The sequence below is a fragment of the Podarcis liolepis genome, assembly GCF_965112155.1.
Source record: "Podarcis liolepis genome assembly, chromosome: 1".
Classification (NCBI taxonomy): domain Eukaryota; kingdom Metazoa; phylum Chordata; class Lepidosauria; order Squamata; family Lacertidae; genus Podarcis; species Podarcis liolepis.
In genome coordinates, this window is record NC_139554.1 from 58,856,907 (window position 1) to 58,875,120 (window position 18,214).

Sequence of the window (18,214 nt, forward strand, 5' to 3'; positions counted from 1 at the left end):
AGAGAAGATACAATAATAAAAAGACGATCCAAATTATTTGTGGCGTTTAATTTTGAAGTCCAAGCAGCCTGAGTCTAAACTCATTACGCGCGACAAAGGCTCCGCGACTTCCGAAATTACGTCTACTTAGACGTGAGTCTCATTATTGTCCATGGAGTTTAGTCCCAGGTAAGTGCGGCTGCATATAGAATTGCAGTCTCCAACTTCCCTTGACCATTCTGTAAATAATAATAATAATACAGCCTTGCATCTGCATGCATTTGCTTGGACGTTAACTTGCAGCCAATGGGGTTTCCAATTTAATGTATTTTGGAGCGGGGCAAGCCCTTCGTCCGGAAGATGTGGCAGATCTTTTGGTAGCCTGCCGTAGAAATGCCATGAGTATGGCACAAGCAAAATGGTGGCCATTATTTCCTCCAACGTGCTTAGCCGGAACCCAAAGAAGGGACGGGAAGTGCACTTTTCTATCCGCCCCCCCCCCTTTCAGAGTGAATTTAGATTTCATTGCTGTAGTCGAGGGAAAGATACTTTGAACTGTTAATTTAAATGCATCTAATCCTTTGCGCCTTCATCATAAAACACGTGGTAAGTAGGCGTGGGATTCCAACCCATTTGAAATACTTCACGCCACCCAAAACTTAATATAACGTATCATCATCATCTAGGGAAAACTAAAAACCCTTCCAGACTGGAGAGGGAAAAGTAGGACCTTATCAACCACTTTTGGGGAGATACTGTCTCATTGAACTCCGCTGGAGGTTCCTTCTGAGCAGACATATAGGATTGCAGTACACAGCCACAATTACTGAGCAATACTGCTGAATATGACGCTTCTCAAAACCGCCTTTAAAAACTGGCTCCCTGGCTTTCACTTCAACATCCAAATGTGGTATACGTTTAGGTATGGGGATGTGCTGCTGTTTGCTTTGAATAAGGCATTATCACCGCATTTTAGGTAATCTTACTTAGAAACTTAGAATTAAGTCCCAATGACTTCAATGGGGCTCATCCAAAGTAAGAAAGATAGAGCCGTCGGACACGGTTCTATAAGACTCGAGGATATAATGGAGAAACCCTAGGGAGGAGGTCTGACAGCCCAGTCCTGTTTACTCGGAAGTAAGGTCTGTACCAGTCATTGGAGCTTCCTCCCGCGTAAATGCGCAGAATTTGCAACCCCCGCTTTCTGCGCATGCCCAAAGTTCGAGTACATCGCTGTTTGACATACGTGAGTGTATATACGGATATGTATGTATATATATTTCCTGTGCAGCTTCTCTGTCTCCAGGGTGCCTTCTAATTGAAGCGCAGCCTGGCATTGTGAAACGTTAAGTAAACTCCCCGCAAATTCCAGGCACGCCTTGATATGCAAACTTAAAGGATGTGTTTTTGCATAACCTTCCCAAGTCTTTTGGAATACCCCCCCCCCGTCTCTTCGCTTTCCTTATTTCTAAAGCACACTAACGTTAGATGGTCAAGAGTGTCTCCGTCCTCGTTTTAAAAGCTCTTCGTCCGCTTATCTGCGACTCACATTTTTATTTCTTAATTTGCGTTTAGTAAATATAACTCGGGTCAGTGGCCAGCTGCGCGCACTCCCTTTCTACCGAACAATATTTGCTTTGTAAAGTCGGTTCCCCTTTCCAGTCCTTTAAAGAGGAGGGGGGAAAGTGGCGGGGGGGGGGATCCACGACGAGAGCAATGTTGTTGTTTTTTTCATTCATAAAAATCTGCGTCGGTGTGGCAGGAGCCCTTGATTTATGAGACGGAGCAGTATCAGCTACAGCTTTTCCGGAGCCCCCCTTGTACCACCACCCTCCAGCTGAGACGGCTGCACAGAAAGACCGGCTTCTGCTGCGTGTGGCAATATTGCAGGAGCGAGATCGCCCACTTAAAACAAAATTGGCTCTAATTCCTGGAGGGAACTCCCCCCCCCCCCCTTTCCCCAACTGGGCTCCAATACAAGAGGAAACTGGAATTAGCATAAGCCAATGGGGGAATAGATCTGTTACCAGGCGGATCAGGCAGATCTGAACTAGGAACTTGTTTGATTTCTCTCTGACAAGACAAAAGGGGTCGAGGCAAAAGTGCGAGAGCCGAAGAAAAACGTGAACGCTAGAGTTGCAACGGGGGGGAACAGGAAACTTTTGATGGAAGCTTTTTTCTCACGTTCACAGTTGCACTTCCCCGCTTGGTCAACGATCAAAAGGAAAAACGGAGAGAGCCGAGATGCTCTTTATTTAATGGCGAATAATAATTGCGAAAGCGTTGGCAGCCTTGCAGACGTTGAAACCAGGAAGGGGGCTTTCGTAGTGCACGTGTCTGGTTTAAGAGATCACGCAAAAGGGAAAGTGTAGGGCAACCGCAGTTTGGGGTGCGCGCGCGTGGGGATGGTAGGTGGTTATGTATGAGATATGAAACACAGATTCGTATTTGGACATTCGCCATTTGCCCATTCCCTGCATGGATTTGGGATTACTCAAATCAGCGATTACCTTGCTGTCTTCCACGGTAGAAGGGCCGATTGCCCTTTCAACTGGAAAAGGGACCAGCTTCGCATATGCGCTCCGGCATTTCTGCCCCTTCAAATGTGCGCACTTTCCCCTCGATCCCCAGCGCCGGGAACCAGCCTTCTTTTGTTTGTAAGAATGCCATAAATTAAACAAACCACTTCCCACATGTGTAGGTGGAATCTCACCTTGAGCGAGATACCTGATCGGCAACTTTAAAGGAGTTCGTTGCCCCCTCCGCTCCACCCCCTCCCCTCCGCGCTTTCTCCGCTCGGTCAATGTTTTCCATTGTTAAATCTTTCCAAGGCTCTCATTAAAAAATGCAGCTCCTTTTAGGTCTCACGTTCCGTTTCCACATGGTGTTAGCTAAAGCGCACCCCTCTTTCATTTTTCACTCAGGATTTTGATGGGGGGGGGGAGTAATAATCAAGAGCTCGAATATAAACGGCACGTAAGTTTTAGGTTTGTTCTGACAGCTTTACCGAAGTTTTTAGAAAAAACACACCTCGTAGTTGCAACTCGGGAGGTGGCGGCGAGATATTTCGGTCTGTCAACCCCCCCCCCAAATCCAAAATATTGGTTGCAATCAGTGGGTCTCTTTTAGAATAAAACTTAGGAAGAAGAGTGGGGGTATCACTCCTGAGGGACAGAGGTGGAGTGGGGGCGCTGAGTCAAAGAGAGCCCCACATGGTGCGACTGTTAGGGGGCTGCTGCAGGCGATCTCGCCTCCTCCCTCCAGCCTGCATTGGCTTCGGAGTTGGTTCCTCTCCGCTCGTCTTCTTCTCTGAGGAGGCGCGTATGAGGAAGAGGCGCCTTAAGGGCACATGTGCTGCGGGCTCCTAGGCTCGTTTACTCGGAAGTAAGCTTCACCCCCCGCCGCCGCCTCGTGCTCAGTGCGACTTGCTCCTAGGTAAGGGGGCAAAGGACTGCCGTCTGTGCAGATGACATTAATAACCAGTCGAGCGGCGGAAAATGTTGCAATTACGCACACTGGCTCTCTCTAACCACCCCCTCCACCGTGTGGATTCTGGCAAGCGTCTTCTGAGTCCCTTAAAAAACCCACCCCCTTATATGTGAAAAGGTCTTTGGCATTCTAAACGAAACAAAACCGGCCACATATTTGGGAAGGGCCCGTGGTTAGATCTGTGTCTGTCGGTGCACAGCGCCGCATGGGTTGTTGTACCTTGGCCGGGCTGCGCGGGGGCGCATACTCTTCCTGAGGTTTACCTACCACACCGCGGCGCGCACGTTTGCCAGAGGCTTGCTGCGTCTTGCTTGCCTTTGCAATTGTTTGCAAGCATCGTGTATCTTGGCCAGCCGCGCTTCTCGCAAGGCATTGCCTCCCAAACCGACCCCAGCGACGTGCTTAATGCGTGAAATCCTCAACCCACCCAGCCACCCCCTTCCCGCCGCCGTCTAATAGTGCTTTTCTCCCGCTCTCGCTGTGATAAATTCTGCCTGATCTTGCTTGGAATGGATATAGCAGCAACATCAGGAAGTTGAAATGTGTGTGTGTGTGTGTGTGTGTGTGTGTGTGTGTGTAAGAGGAATCTTGCAGGCACTTTCTCATGATGTAATGAACATTTTTCCTCTTGTGTCTCTCCCCCCCCCCCACTCCGCCTCGCTTTCCAAAAAATAAAAAAGGAGAAAAGTATATGCAACCTTCTTCCAATCAGGGGGATGCAAGCAAGAAAGCAGAAGTTATCTGTTGCTGCGCTGGAGAGTTGCGGTTAAGACGAGTTTCCTCTCTCAGCTTTCTCGTCTGGCGAGCGAAGCTACATAATCTTCGGCTTTCTTTTGCGCATTCCTACTTAAAAAAGCAAAATAGCAAAGGGTCCCCCTTACGTAAGGGCCACTGCCTACATTGTACTTGAATAAAAGAGATGGATGATCAAAATGCAACCGGATAATGCATATGATGATTGCGGCGGAGTTGGGGGGGGGGCGGGGGAAATTCTGGGCTCTTTCGATAATTTCCGAAACTATGGGGGGGAGGGGATGCTACCGGTTTCAAAGTGCTTTTGGAGATGTTTAATATACGATACGTCTGTAGTCTGCTCCCTTTGTGTGTGTTTTAAGAGCGGGGGGGCGCTGAATAGCATCTGTATTTTTATAAGAAAAGACACTGCTCATTTAATGCTCCGGTTCTCCTTATTTTCCCACGCTAAACCGGGAGGGATCCTAAGCGCGTTAAAAGTTAACGCCGAGGCTCGTAGGTTAGGCAAGGTTTGTGGGCTTTGTATCGAACCCGAAGCTGGGAGAAATATTGGGCGATATCGCTTTAATTGAGGCTTCTGTGCTCTGATCATTAAATGGAAGCGCTGCGAATTCCTATCATTCCTGCCTGTGCCTAAGTTAACAAGCCCACATGGTTTCTCTTATCACCACCGCGCACCGTAATGTCTCTAAGACGAGGACCCGTCGGAACTGTGAAAGGGATTCACGTCAGCTCGCTGCTTTCACCGCAGGAGCTGCTGTTTTGAGAGCCTTGGAAAACTTTCCAACAATAGTTTTGTGTGGTTTTTTTAAGACTAAAGGGAAGGTCAGTTTTTTTGTTGCTAATGCTGTAATAGAGCCCGGTGCTTTGCTTATGAGCAGTAAGCTTTATTATTTTTAAAATACAAGTTTTAGGATTTGGACTGGGAAGTAAACTGAACAACACAATTGTAGGGGCGTAGAAGAAGAGAATGTAATAATCTTCCCTGATACAGAAGGAGTCACTAAGAGTCTTCCTGCCGCTTTCATTGGCAAAGGAGCCCTATGCACATATTGTGCTGTACTCTCCCTGACCAGTTTGCTAAGCGCTATTTACTTAATTGTGCTAGTGAATCAGAAAGGGAGTACAGTAAATGCCAAGCCATACCTCGGGTTACAGATGCTTCAGGTTGCATTTTTTTGGGTTACGGACCACGGGAACCTGGAAGTACCGGAACGGATTACTTCTGGGTTTTGGTGGTCGTGCATGCGCAGAAGCACTAAATCGTGTTTTGCGCATGCGCAGAAGCGCCGAATCGCAACCCGCGCATGCACAGACGTGCCACTGCAGGTTGCAAATGCTGCGGGTTGCAAATGTGCATCCCGTACGGATCACTTTTGCAATCCGAGTGTCCACTGTACAAGTCTTGTAGGCATACAATTGCATACAATATAGTGGGTTGTGTTTTTGCCATACATGGACAGGGAGTCTGGTGCCATTGAATCCAGATGTTGTTGGACTCCGATTCCCATCATTCCCTGATCCTTGGCCATTATGGGAATTGGCATACAGCAACATGCTGAGGGCCGCAGGGTCCCTCACAGCTGTTCTAAAGTACCCCAAAACCTGGGTTGGAGCAGCTTCAGTTCTCGGCGGCTCCCATTATGAACATTCTAGGGCATACTTAGGATCTACTGCTGGGGAATACCTAGTCATTGAACTGGACTCAGATAAAATATATTTGGTAATACTATTTGTTACGGTTCCAAAATTATATTTTTCGCTAACATTGTAAGCTAAGCAATATTGTAAGCTGCTTTGCCAAGCCCCCCTTTTTTGCATTGAAAAGAAGGCAAAAATATCTAACTAAATATCTAAAAAATAGGTTTCCTTCCCCCGCCAGAAGAAGATGGCAATCCAGGGACAATTTCAGGTGCTGCAATGGGAGTAGTCATAGTTCAGCAAGAGAGCACATGCTTTGCATGCCAAAGGTCTCGGTGGAATCCTTGGCCTCTCCAGTTAGAAAAGCAGGAGGTAAAGTATGTGAAAGACCTCTGCCAAAGATGCTGGAGAGCTGTTGCCAGTCAGAGTAGCAATACTTGGCCAGGTGGCCAAATAGTCTGACATTCCTGTGTTCCCTTACCATGCTTTTACAGTGCCCCTGAGCAGACCCCTGTACTTTTTGCCCAACTAAGTGAATTGCTGCCATTTTCTCCTTTACTGCTAGCATTCTCCCTTGGAGGCATGCCTACCTCCTTCCCTGGCACAGGTGGGCAGGAATCATAATGTTGTATGATTTATAACGAAATGAAAAAGATATTTAAATATACTTTTTTGAAGAAACCGAGGCCTTTCTCCTGGGCATGGTTGGCCAATTGGTGTTAAAGAAAGATAGAACTTTTTTATGTATGCAACAACAGCAGCAAGAATACTTATCGCGAAGTATTGGAAGACACAAGATTTACCCACACAGGAAGAATGGCAGATGAAGTTGATGGACTACATGGAATTGGCGGAAATGACTGGCAGAATCCGAGACCAGGGAGAAGAATCGGTGGAAGAAGATTGGAAAAAGTTTAAAGACTACTTACAGAAATACTGTAAAATTAATGAATGTTAGAAAAATGATGGAATGAAGTTATATGGCTTTAGTAGAAATGTTATAAGGAATTAGGTATAGATAGATTAATAGGGTATTAAAGGGAAAAATAAGGTTAGAATGTGTTAAGATAATTATAGGATAGAAAATAGAGGAAGATGGACAGGAATTGCTGAAACAATGAATAGAAGTGGAAGACAGAAAGGGAGGCGTGAGGAGGTCGTGGAAACATGTGAATGAAAGATAAGATATTGAAATTGGATTGTGTTTTGAATGGTTTTTGTTTTGTTAATTGTGTTAGTGTTGTGTAGTGTTTTTTGTACGGTACTGTATTGTTGTATTGTTTTTCTTTGGTTTTTTGTAGTGTTGTGTTTAAATTGTTGAAAATTAATAAATATTATTTTTAAAAAAAGGAATCATAATGTTGTATCTTGGCTTGAATTCAACCAGCTCACCTACACCCACGGCCCCAAAGTGACACTTCAAATGGACATGCAGCTCAACATGGTTCTCTTCCCTCGTATTCCAAGAAAATTACTGTCATTAACACACACAGTTTTCTAGAGTTAGACCCTTGAGACAATCACAGTGCAATCCTAAGCATATTTCCTCAGAACTAAGTCCCGTTGAGTTCAGTAGGACTTACTTCCTACAAGGTTTGCATTTGATTGCAGCCTCAATGCATTCAGAATCCTATCCGGCACGGACCATGAAAACTCCATGGTTGTCCCCTGCTCCTTTTTCTGTCCTCTAAATGAAAGAGAGAATATTTAGAAGTCCCTTTATTTTAATTTCATTAATTTTTCAAGAAAAATATGAGCATGAACATAAACAACAATACAATTGATTTCCCCCCTTCCTATCCCCCCCCAAACAGAAGACTAATGCATCAAATTTCCCCATAAATGCATAGTTGACTGTTGCCAATCACAGGGTTTTCATTTGAATATTGTATAAAAGGGTGCCATAATCCAACAGGATTGTCCATATTGGATATGTCATTGAGGGCGTCGTCCGTGACAGGACCTTACGGTCAGGGGTACCTTTACCTTTTTACTCTGTTAGTTAGTATCTCAGATAAAGCAATTGTCCATATCTTCTGTTTCCATTGTGTGATGTGCAAGTGATCAAGTCCTTTCTGGTTCTTTGCTATAAGTAATTGTGTCGCTACCAGAAGAAAAAATGGTGAGTTCCTTGCTGAATATCTTTGAAGATTGTTCACAAACCTAGGCATGGATTGCACTGCACATCCTGGTTTGTGATTTTGCTTTATTCTGTTTTGTAAATATCCCTTCCCAAAATGGTTGCACCCATTCACATGCCCACCACATATGAAAAGTCTTGTACCTTCTGCTGAAGAAAGTCCCTTTATTGATCCATGTCACACTCAGGTAGGAAACCTGAACTCACCAGTAAAACACGCCAGTAGAGAGGAATAACAAGAACTCACTAAGTAACTGGCATTTAGAGGGAAAGACCAAAACCATCTTGATGACGCATTGTAAATACTTCAGATAGCTGAGAAGAGTTGATCAGTCAAGCACCAGGTTGTGACTCAGCTGTTCCAGGACTTGATAACATCAGTATTTCTGAAAGGTTGGTGATTGTTTCTTTCCCCTCCCCCCAAGTTTGCAGTGTCAAGATAAAATGTGTGGATGCATATATGCAAATGTGCAAGCCTGCTAACGTGTCCCTGGGAGACGCCAGCTTTACTTTACTATTACTTGCAATTTATATATAGCATCTAATGACTGTTCATCAGTGTGCCAGGTGAGTTGTGGAGTTCAAACCTTCACTCATTGCTTCGAACTGGGGGAGAGGAGGGCACACCCTTAGTGCTGTCGCAAGCACAAATAACCCCTGGAACTCTCAACAAAACATGTTTAAAACATCTCACATTGCTACCTTGGTGCAACCTCCATCACAGGGTGGTTGGGAAGAGAAAGTGGGAAAGCTGCTTGTGTGTCATCCTGAGCAACTTGAGGAAGCATGGTGCAGACATTTTTATTTTACTAATTTATCGCATTTATGGACTGCTTTTCACCATAATGCCTTAAATACAGCTAATTCACACACTTATTTAGTATAAACAAAATAAAAAAAATCCTTCCAGTAGCAGCTTAGAGACCAACTAAGTTTGTTATTGGTATGAGCTTTTGTGTGCATGCACACTTCCTACAGATACACCGAAACAGAAGTTACCAGACCCTTATATATAGTGAGAGGGTGGGGAGGGGTATTACTCAGAAGGGTGGTGGGAATGGGTGACTGGCTGATACGTGTGGTAAACCTGTTAACGACTGCAATTGGTCTTACAGGAAAAAGCAAGGGGTGAGATGGTTTATTTAGTATAAACATTAGAATGTAAGAAAAGCCTGCTGGATCAGGCCCACTAGTTCAGTATTCTGTCCCCACAATAGGCACAGAGCGCAAGTACATTTCCCCCTCCTGCAGTTTCCAGCAACTGGTGTTCAAAAGCATTACTGCCTCTGACCATATTTGAATTGTGTGATTTGATTGCTCCATTTGCACGTGGGGCTAAATCAAACCATGACACAGTGCAAACATGGTGGCTCCTAGACATTGCATCCCCTTTGCTCCTCCCCTGGTCCTATTAGTTTAGCATAGCATGGCAGCTTAGCCCAGGTTTGGCACTGCATGTTGTCCAAACACAGGATCGTGGTTAAGCCCTCTTCTCCCCAGCCACAATTTGTAGCCAAGACTTGTTCTTGATTGTATTTGTATTTGCTTAATTATGATCCTGTTCAGACCAACGCTAAGCCAAATCCTGCATGATGAAATCCTGCTACACAGAGCTAAAATGACTGAGGAGGAGCCAAGTGGGTGCAAAGTCCTCATGGGGAGTCAATACATTTGCTTGGTCCCTGCATAAATCATATTGTGATGGGCAAGGAACAGGTGAGTAGCTTGCGGGTATTTCTGAATCTATTACTCAAGACTCAAGTGGCTGTGGTGGCATGAAGTATCTCCTATCAGCTTTGTCTATGCTTTGGTAACCTCTAGGTTACGCATTGCAGTGTTATACATGGGCTGCCTTTGCAGACTGCTCAGAAACTTCAGCTACTGCAGAATTCAGAGGCCAGGTTGCTCACTGGGGCAAGATGGGTCTGAGCACATAACACCAGTCCTGGCCTGACTGCATTGGTTACCAATTCTGCGCGCGCACACACACACACACACACACACACACACACACCCATCCCCATTTCTTACAATGTATTTAATGTAGGATTGCTCTCTCAATCACTGGCAAGGGTGAGGAAGAACTGTATTCTTCCTTTTAAAAAAAGGTAGCATTCTAAAGGCTTTTCAAAGAATCCTAACAACTCTGTGTGAACAAAAGAGCAATAAGGGGTCATTAATCAGAGTTAGGGATGCGGGTGGCACTGTGGGTTAAACCACAGAGCCTAGGGCTTGCTGATCAGAAGGTCGGTGGTTCGAATCCCCGCAACGGGATGAGCTCCCATTGCTCGGTCCCAGCTCCTGCCAACCTAGCAGTTCGAAAGCACGTCAAAGTGCAAGTAGATAAATAGGTACCGCTCCAGCGGGAAGGTAAACGGTGTTTCCATGCGCTGCTCTGGTTTGCCAGAAGCGACTTAGTCATGCTGGCCACATAACCCGGAAGCTGTATGCCAGCTCCCTCGGCCAGTAAAGCGAGATGAGCACTTCAACCCCAGAGTTGACCGCGACTAGATCTAATGGTCAGGGGTCCCTTTACCTTTAATCAGTGTTAAGTGAATCTGTGAATGCTTCCCAAAGTGAGATACATCTCAAAGCAGCTAAGGAATGGAGAGGTTGCTTTGGATAAATTCTATGCATAACTAATGTGCAACCAAATATTTGGCCTGAATTACAGAGTTGTCCTACCCTTGCTGTCCCCCAGTGAAATAAAATCTGCAGCAGAATATGGGGCAAGTAAAAATTCCCCTTCTCCCTCACCGCATCAGTATATGCGATTGAAAATGAAAACTTTAAATATGTATATGGTTGAAATACTACTGAATGGCCTATTTCACAGACTCATAGCGATGGAAAGGAGATAATCTGACTATAGTTCAATGCAGAAAATCAGACACAATATAACTTAGAGGTGGCCATTCGCGCTCTGCATAAAAACCTCTAGCAATGAGTTTCCACCAGTTTCTGAAGCAGTCTGCTTTTAACATTTAGTCAAAATCCTCTTGTTCATTGAACCCGTTCTTTTGGGTCCTAACCTCTGGAGCATCAGAAAGCAAATTTGCTCCACCATTTATGTGACACTGTGGTTTGTTATTGGAATATCCTTTTGAGGTTCACTAAACGGTACCTCAGACTGAGAACTCCATGGGTGATTGGGGATTTGAACCTAAAACTACCCAATATCCTCAAACTTGATACTCAGAACAGTTCACCTACTACAGTACACTGGCTCTCAAGTACTTAAAAGAGAATAGCTGGAATGTGGCAGCTGTTTAATTGATTTTCTTTTTAAAAAAATAACAAAATCACTTTCGTGTGCTTGGTTTAGATCCTATTTTTGTATGTGGTAACAGACATTTTGCCACCAATATCAACCCAAGCAGAACTGGAGCCTCTCAGTAGGCACAACCTGTTACAGTATGATGTAGGGTCTTTTTCAAACTGAAATAAGGCAAGCCCAATTATTAATATAATTTAGCAAAGTACTGATCTGGGAGAAAGATCAGTGCCGACCAAGTCTTTGGGAAGCACTTTTCAACTTAAATGCCAGTGTGAGTTCCATTGATTTCAATAGGATTTAGTTTTTTCCCTAACATTCTCCAGATTGCCCCCAAGACCTTAACTGAGTTTGTTCCATAGTGCCTCCTTTATTGATTCACTCCCGCCTTCCCCATAATCTCATCTTTATGACGGGGTGGCTTTTTTTTTTATCCCCCTATTCTTTGTGAAGAAGTGATGCAAAAGTATAATTTTCACCGGAAGATTATGAACATTTGCAAGTCTAATCGAAATGTCTTTCTTTTCTTTTATCGCACCTCCGTAGTCTTGGCTGCATATTGGTTTTCAAATTTTCCCTCTTAATTTTCATCTGGCATTTAGCCAGCTGCAATTTACTCTGCTTTTTTATTGCTTTTACTAGACTTGGATTTCCTTTATTTTCTTTTTTTAAAAAAGGCACTTGGGTGGCTTGGTTAACCTTTTGAATGTTGTCATTTAAATAGACTAGCCTGAGTGGAGATGAAGGAAGGCCAAAGAGGAACAATAGTCACTTTCTGTGAAGGGCTTTAGCATATGAATGCTTCAAAAGACAGACATGCAGTTATAGGAGAAGGGCACTTGGACATCACTGCAGAGTCATTAATTGCATTGTGATTCCAGAATGTAAATAACAACAAATGTAGGCCAGGATGTTAATAGTTAAAGTGACTCAGCACAAGGACACTGGACTGGAGAGTACCTTGGGTTTTGTTATCTTCTGAAGAACACTTAAAACTCACTTTTCTTTGAATGAAGAAAGGGAACTTTTGGCTTCATCTATGTTGATAAGGTCTTCTTAGGCTATGACGAGAGACATGAAGAAAAAATTGACCCAAATAGTTTAAAGAAAAATCAGCTTTTTAATTTGATTGATTGACTGTATGTAAAACAAGACACGACCAATTTTTAATTTGAGCGGCGTTTCCTAGAATATGCCAGTTTCCTTTGAACGCATGCATGTTTTTCCTGTATATTTGAATACTCTTTGACTAGCAGCGCAATTCTACTCAAGCTTAGCGGGACTTGTAAATGTATATAAGATCACAGCTTTCAAGATATACAGACCTGGTCAGCAATCACCATTTAACTTTGTCATAAGCAGAATTATACAGTGGGAAGGAACCCTAAAGGGTCATGTGGTCTAAGCCCCTGCTAATGCAGGGAATTAACTACTACAACATCCCTGACTGGTAGCCGGCCAGCCACTGCTTTGAAATCTCTAACCGCCTTTCTCAGTCCGCCTGATCTCCTGAGAAAATGATCTGGAGCTAACTGGTTTGGGGGACTTTCTGGGAGGTGAGAATGATAGCTACCTATTTATTGTGGCTGAGCCATAGATTGAGGAGCTCCCCTACAGTAGCAACAGATTTGTTTCTAGGTACCCTTTCCCATAACTTTAGCACTATGCTTTTCTCTGCTTTGTTTAGAAGTCCTGTGCTGCGAATCTGTTAGGATCACCACCAGAAAACAAGCCACCGAAACCTTAGACCAGATCCAACCCAATGTGGCTCATGAGTTCAAAGGCCCACTCAGCCATGAAACATACTGGTGGCTATAGGCCAGTCACCATCTTTCATGGTGTATTTGTATGAATAAAATGGGCAGAGGCACAACCATGTGTCTTGCCCTGAGTTGCTTGGAGGAAGGGCAGGATAAAAATGTAATATAGTAATTATGTGTAAACAGCTGTAATAAAGTATCTGGAGTGGGGGGAGAGTTTAAAAGTTTGTTTATACTGTATAAACTTAACAATCAATGCATAGCTAATTTCCAGATCTGTAAGTCTTGCACTGGGTTGAGAAAACATTTCCTCCCAAAATAAAATACATTGGGAAGAAAGTGGCGCAGTCTCTCTTTTTCTGAACTGTAGCTTGTTTTCTCCTGGGTGCTTTTACACGCTGGTATTACTGTTGTCTATTGCATATTTTCAATTGCTGACCGTGCCTAATTTGAAGGCAGTCAAGAGACAGAGTTTGTTGTGATGTGGCTTGGACTCCATCATTGCTGCAGTCTGGGCCAGAGGTTTCTCATAACTCCTGTTTACCGGAATTGTTTTGGGTCAGTTTCAGGTTTTGTTGCCTGAGAGGATGCAGACAGGATCCTTGGACAAGTGTGTCTGATAACCTGCCAAGTTACAGCCCCTGCAGAGGTATTCACCTACTTTTATAGCATGGATTATCAACACTGTGTGTTTACAGGATCCACCCTATTCCCAGGACTGTAATTTGCTTTAACCATTTCTAATACTGGATTTTAAATTGTTGTAACATGTGGACTTTGTGGGGCTATTCTTGAGGATTCTAAACTTACTGCATTTCTTGATGCTACTGATTTGATTGTTATCAAGCGATGAAGATCACTGATATGCTTTGGCACTTTGGTTTCCAGGCAAAATCCAAGATGCTAGTTTTTCTAGGGATAGCCTGAACCAGCCATGCATCTTCCCATTTGACACCCTTCACCAACCCCCTGTATGGTAAGGTATTTCAATGAAGCATTGCTCTTAGCCTTTTCTGTTCCACTCTTGCAATTGTGAAACTTGCTTCCTGGGTTTACTTGCTAGTGTATGCCGCCTTTAGCTGTTAGAATGGAAAGTTAAACATGGTTTTGCAAAGTATTTCCTTTACTTCTCTTAGTCTGTCTATTAGCTGATCTATATACCTAGTCTGTCTATTAGCTGATCTATATACCACCTTTTAAAGTGTGGTTGCTCCTTCAAAGTGGAGTACCAGATTTTGTAAGATACAGTAATGAGAAAACATAATCAAATTAGAAGCAATTACTAAAGTTACCAACATTAGCAGCAACACCTTTTACCATTAGAAGCTATTCTGGTTAGTGTTTTTTTGTATTGGTTGTACAGATGTTTGTTTTCTTATTTAAATATTTTATTATAATATTTTAATGATTGTTCCACTAACCTACTATGAGCTTCAGTTGGAAAAGCAAGACATACATTTTAAATAGATATGTTTTTTAACAAAAGAAGAAACAGTGGCCATATCTGTGGAAGAAACTTTGAATGTGCCAGTAGACAAACATTGTTCCCCTCCCTCCATCCCAGGTACAAACAAAATCCCATGTACGCTATAGGCATAGAACATCATCTAGGTTCACAATCATCAGATCTGTGTCTCAGTGCCTGGCTGGGAGACCTCCTGGGAACCATGGATGGTGCCTTTGCACTAGCAGAAAGTGCTTCGACTCATGTAAGGCAAGGCATCCCATTTTTGCTGAGCTCTCCTACCTATTTTTGTGTACCCAATTTGTGTGTGCTGGTGAACCCTCTGGAAGGTGGCACAGAGTACTGCAGTTGGTGGTGGGCATGGGGCTTTGAAAATTCAGTGCTTTGACTTGGACGAGAGGAAGTGCATTCTGCAGGTGCAAAGCCAACACTGGGTACATCAACATGCCTTGAATTCTGTCAATGAAGGTGGGATATTAATGCAATAATTTGAAAGACCTTCCCAATAAAACAGGTAAAGATAAAATACAGTTCTTGTGAAGGTTAGAACCATTTCCATCTAAACTGTCCTTAATACATTCCAGATTGCTGTTTACTTTGAGGTTTTCAATAGAGTCCTCGAAGATGTGCCTTGTTCCCCAATCTGGGGAGTTTTACCTGTTCATTTGCCCATGGAAATATAGTTTGTGACAGCAGGGAATGCAAGGTATGATAATGGCCTCCTATTTAGCCCAAATGAATTTCTTTTGTTGGGTAATCTTCACTTGGGAAGGTGGGGCCTTTTTTTTTTTTTTTTTTGCTTGCTTGCTTAGCACTTACCAGTGAATTAAATGAACAAAAGATTAGGGATACAAAGGAAAGGAAAGGCAGGAATATTTATGTTAATGGGGGGGGGGAATGAGAGTACCAGTTTTCAATAGCATCTACATTACACCATATTTTGGTTAACAAGGTTTATATGGGAAACTCACATACGGACCATTTATATGTCACCCTTTTTTTATTTGATCAACAAAACAGGGTACCAAATTATACATATTCTTCTTCTTCAGAATTGAAAAAATAGAGTTTCCTTGGTATTTGACCCTTGCTAAATTAGCAAAAATGTAAAGAATGAGCACAAAAACTTGCTGGAAATGTAAAGAAAAAGAAGGTACATTTTATCATATGTGGTGGATATGTAAAGTAATTAATTTTTTTGGGGGGGGGTTGATATATAATGAAATGAAAAAAATGTTTAAAATAACTTTTGTTTAAAAACCAGAAGCTTTCTTATTAGGAATTATAGGTACCGAGATTCCAAAGGACCAGAAAAGATTGTTCATGTATGCGACAGCAGCTACACGGATACTACTAGCCCAGAGATGGAAGGAAGAAACCGCCCCGACCAGAGAATAATGGCAAACCAAGATGATGGACTATGTCAAAATGGCAAAATTACATGGGAAGCTTAGAAATCCAGAAGACATGAACTTTGAAAGAAAATGGGAAAAGTTTGTGATTTATTTACAAGACCACTGCAAGCAGGTTAAAACACTGGCAGGATATTAACCACACTTGTAAAGTAACAGAAAGTATGGATAATTTAGAAGGATAAGAATTTGGATAAATATTGATATGCAGGTGTAAATATTATCATCAGGACCCCTGGAAGGGACGGGGGAAGTCAGGAGATTCAGAATAATCTTGATATTTGGATTTTGAATTGTTGTTTGTAATGTGCTTATACTATTTAAAATCATATATCTTCCTTCCTTCCTTCCTTCCTTCCTTCCTTCCTTCCTGATCCTACTGTTGCCTTTCTGGGCAGGCAAGCAGTGGCAAGAGTGAGAAACTGGAACAGCATCTTCCACCTCCCTCCTGATGTTCTTTCTGGGAACACTGGACCCAGAGGGAGTGTGTCACTGAATGGGCAATGGTGACTATGGTGAAGAGGTGGGCCAACTCAGAGAGGTCTGATAGAAAGTATGGATTGAGCAATGTGAGCCACCATATATTGGGGGGGGGGGACCTTCCCTTCTATGTTGTTGAATTTTAAGATAACTGTCTCACATTAAGACAACACTGCTTTACTTAATAATTTAATTTGATTCATGGATGTAAATTTTCAAGTAAAGCCTAACCTAACAGCAACTTGGCCTATGAGCAGCCACTGCAAGCACCAGAAACGACTAGACTAACAGTCTAGCTGTCAATATGTTGCACCAGCTGAAGCTTCTGGACCAAGCCCAATGGTAGCTCCACATAACATGTATTGCCACTGTCCACAGGGCTGGACAATAGTTCTGTGGCAGCTGCTGGGTTGAAGACAGCTGTCTAGCCTGTGTGCTCAGGTAGCTGGCCTTTGAAACAACAGTCTGAGACCAGCGGTGTCTATACTTGCTGCTGCACCTCCGACTTTTCAACTTAGACATTTCAGATTAATAGTATTGTGTTGCTGTTGTTGCTTTAACAAAATCATCCTAAGTCTGCAAAGCTCTCTCCCTGATCCGCTCCCCCAGACTCTAGCTGAAGGCGTCCCTGAACCTCCCATTGCTCACGGAAGTGGGAGGCAAAAACAAGATTGCTCCATCACATTTTACTTCACTGTTTTCTGTACTGCTCCATTCCGTGGCGTATGTAGCCCTGCTCCCCTTTTCACCGCATCTTCTTTTGATGTTTTAGCCCACCCCTTCCTCTCATTGGCTTAGCTTTTGCTTGTATAGTCTAGTAAGCTTTGTGGGGGTGAGCAGAGCCTGAGAGACGCAACAGGGCCAAGGAACATTGGGCAGTAAAATAAAGTCTTGATGACATATTTCAGATTTTGCGGACTATGGGTTATCTGATTGTCAAGGGCATTGCTATAGTCTGGGAAAGTATGAAAGAATTTGCTCCTGTTTCTGACTTTAAATGCAGAGCAAAAACATTTCAGGCCCTGGCTTCAGTTTCTTTCTATCTGCAAGTGTGCATTGTTTATGTGTTTTTAAAATGCTCAAACCTTTATCTCTCATTTATTCTCCCTTTAATGCTGACTTCTTATGGATTGAAACTGAATGTTTTAAAAATACACATGAGACTCAGAAAATAATTGCACCACACTTAATCATTTATTCAGCATTTTCAGTTTGCCCGTAAATTACCAGTGTTCACTGCTTTTCCTCTCACAACAGTCCTGTGGGGTTGGTTACTTACTATTCCCATTTTATAACTAGAGTAAAGTGTTCAAGCATATTGCTCAAAGTATAGGAAGAAAAATATATAAATGCTGCCTGACCAGACATTTTATTGCCCTTTTCCCTTTTAAAATGTTTATTTGGGGGGGGCATGCTATTGGGTTGTTGTTTTATTTTGATTATATATTTCATGGTTTTATATTTTGATTTTGTTCTGTGAACCGCCCTGAGACCTCCAGGTATATAAATTCAATAAATAATAAATAATAACACTTTGCAGTTTGCACCAGATCACAGCGGGCATACATTACTCAAGTGTTGTGTGCGTCCATGTCCTTCTGATCCGATGGAACTGAACCGTACTCAACTATCTTACGTAGCTTTCCTCTTTCTGGAAATAACACCCCTAGTAAGCAGTGATTATGCTAGACCCCTTTCCCAGCTGAGGAGAACTATAAAGAGCCAGGGTGAGTTGAGGGGAGGCGCTTAGAAAAGTGGGGGCCCCAGCTGAAGTTCAAGCTGGCTAGATGATAGTGTGGCATAAGAAACAGAGTGTTGTTA

General features: G+C 43.1%; 1 protein-coding gene across 2 annotated transcripts; it reads left to right on the forward strand.

Moving 5' to 3' along the window:
- The first annotated feature begins 3,187 nt into the window (after positions 1-3,187).
- On the forward strand, positions 3,188-17,871 carry LOC310688934 (uncharacterized protein). Of its 2 annotated transcripts, XM_083466037.1 has the most exons (6): positions 3,188-3,363; positions 13,600-13,685; positions 13,925-14,012; positions 14,601-14,745; positions 15,086-15,207; positions 15,781-17,871. In XM_083466037.1, the coding sequence occupies exons 1-5, from the start codon at positions 3,329-3,331 to the stop codon at positions 15,182-15,184; spliced, it is 453 nt and encodes a 150-aa protein (XP_083322163.1). In that variant the 5' UTR covers positions 3,188-3,328; the 3' UTR covers positions 15,185-15,207; positions 15,781-17,871. The 2 variants fall into 2 exon arrangements, 1 of the variants encoding a protein (XP_083322163.1); XR_014517248.1 differs by lacking the exons at positions 3,188-3,363; positions 14,601-14,745; positions 15,086-15,207 and adding an exon at positions 7,833-8,395.
- Positions 17,872-18,214: the final 343 nt, after the last annotated feature.

Coding starts and splice junctions, on each gene's coding strand:
- LOC310688934 (XM_083466037.1), top strand. CDS start 3,329: ATGTGCTGCGGGCTCCTAGGCTCGTTTACTCGGAA. Junction 3,364..13,599: donor CTAGGCTCGTTTACTCGGAA/GTAAGCTTCACC, acceptor GTTTTGGGTCAG/TTTCAGGTTTTGTTGCCTGA. Junction 14,013..14,600: donor CTTCACCAACCCCCTGTATG/GTAAGGTATTTC, acceptor CCTCCATCCCAG/GTACAAACAAAATCCCATGT.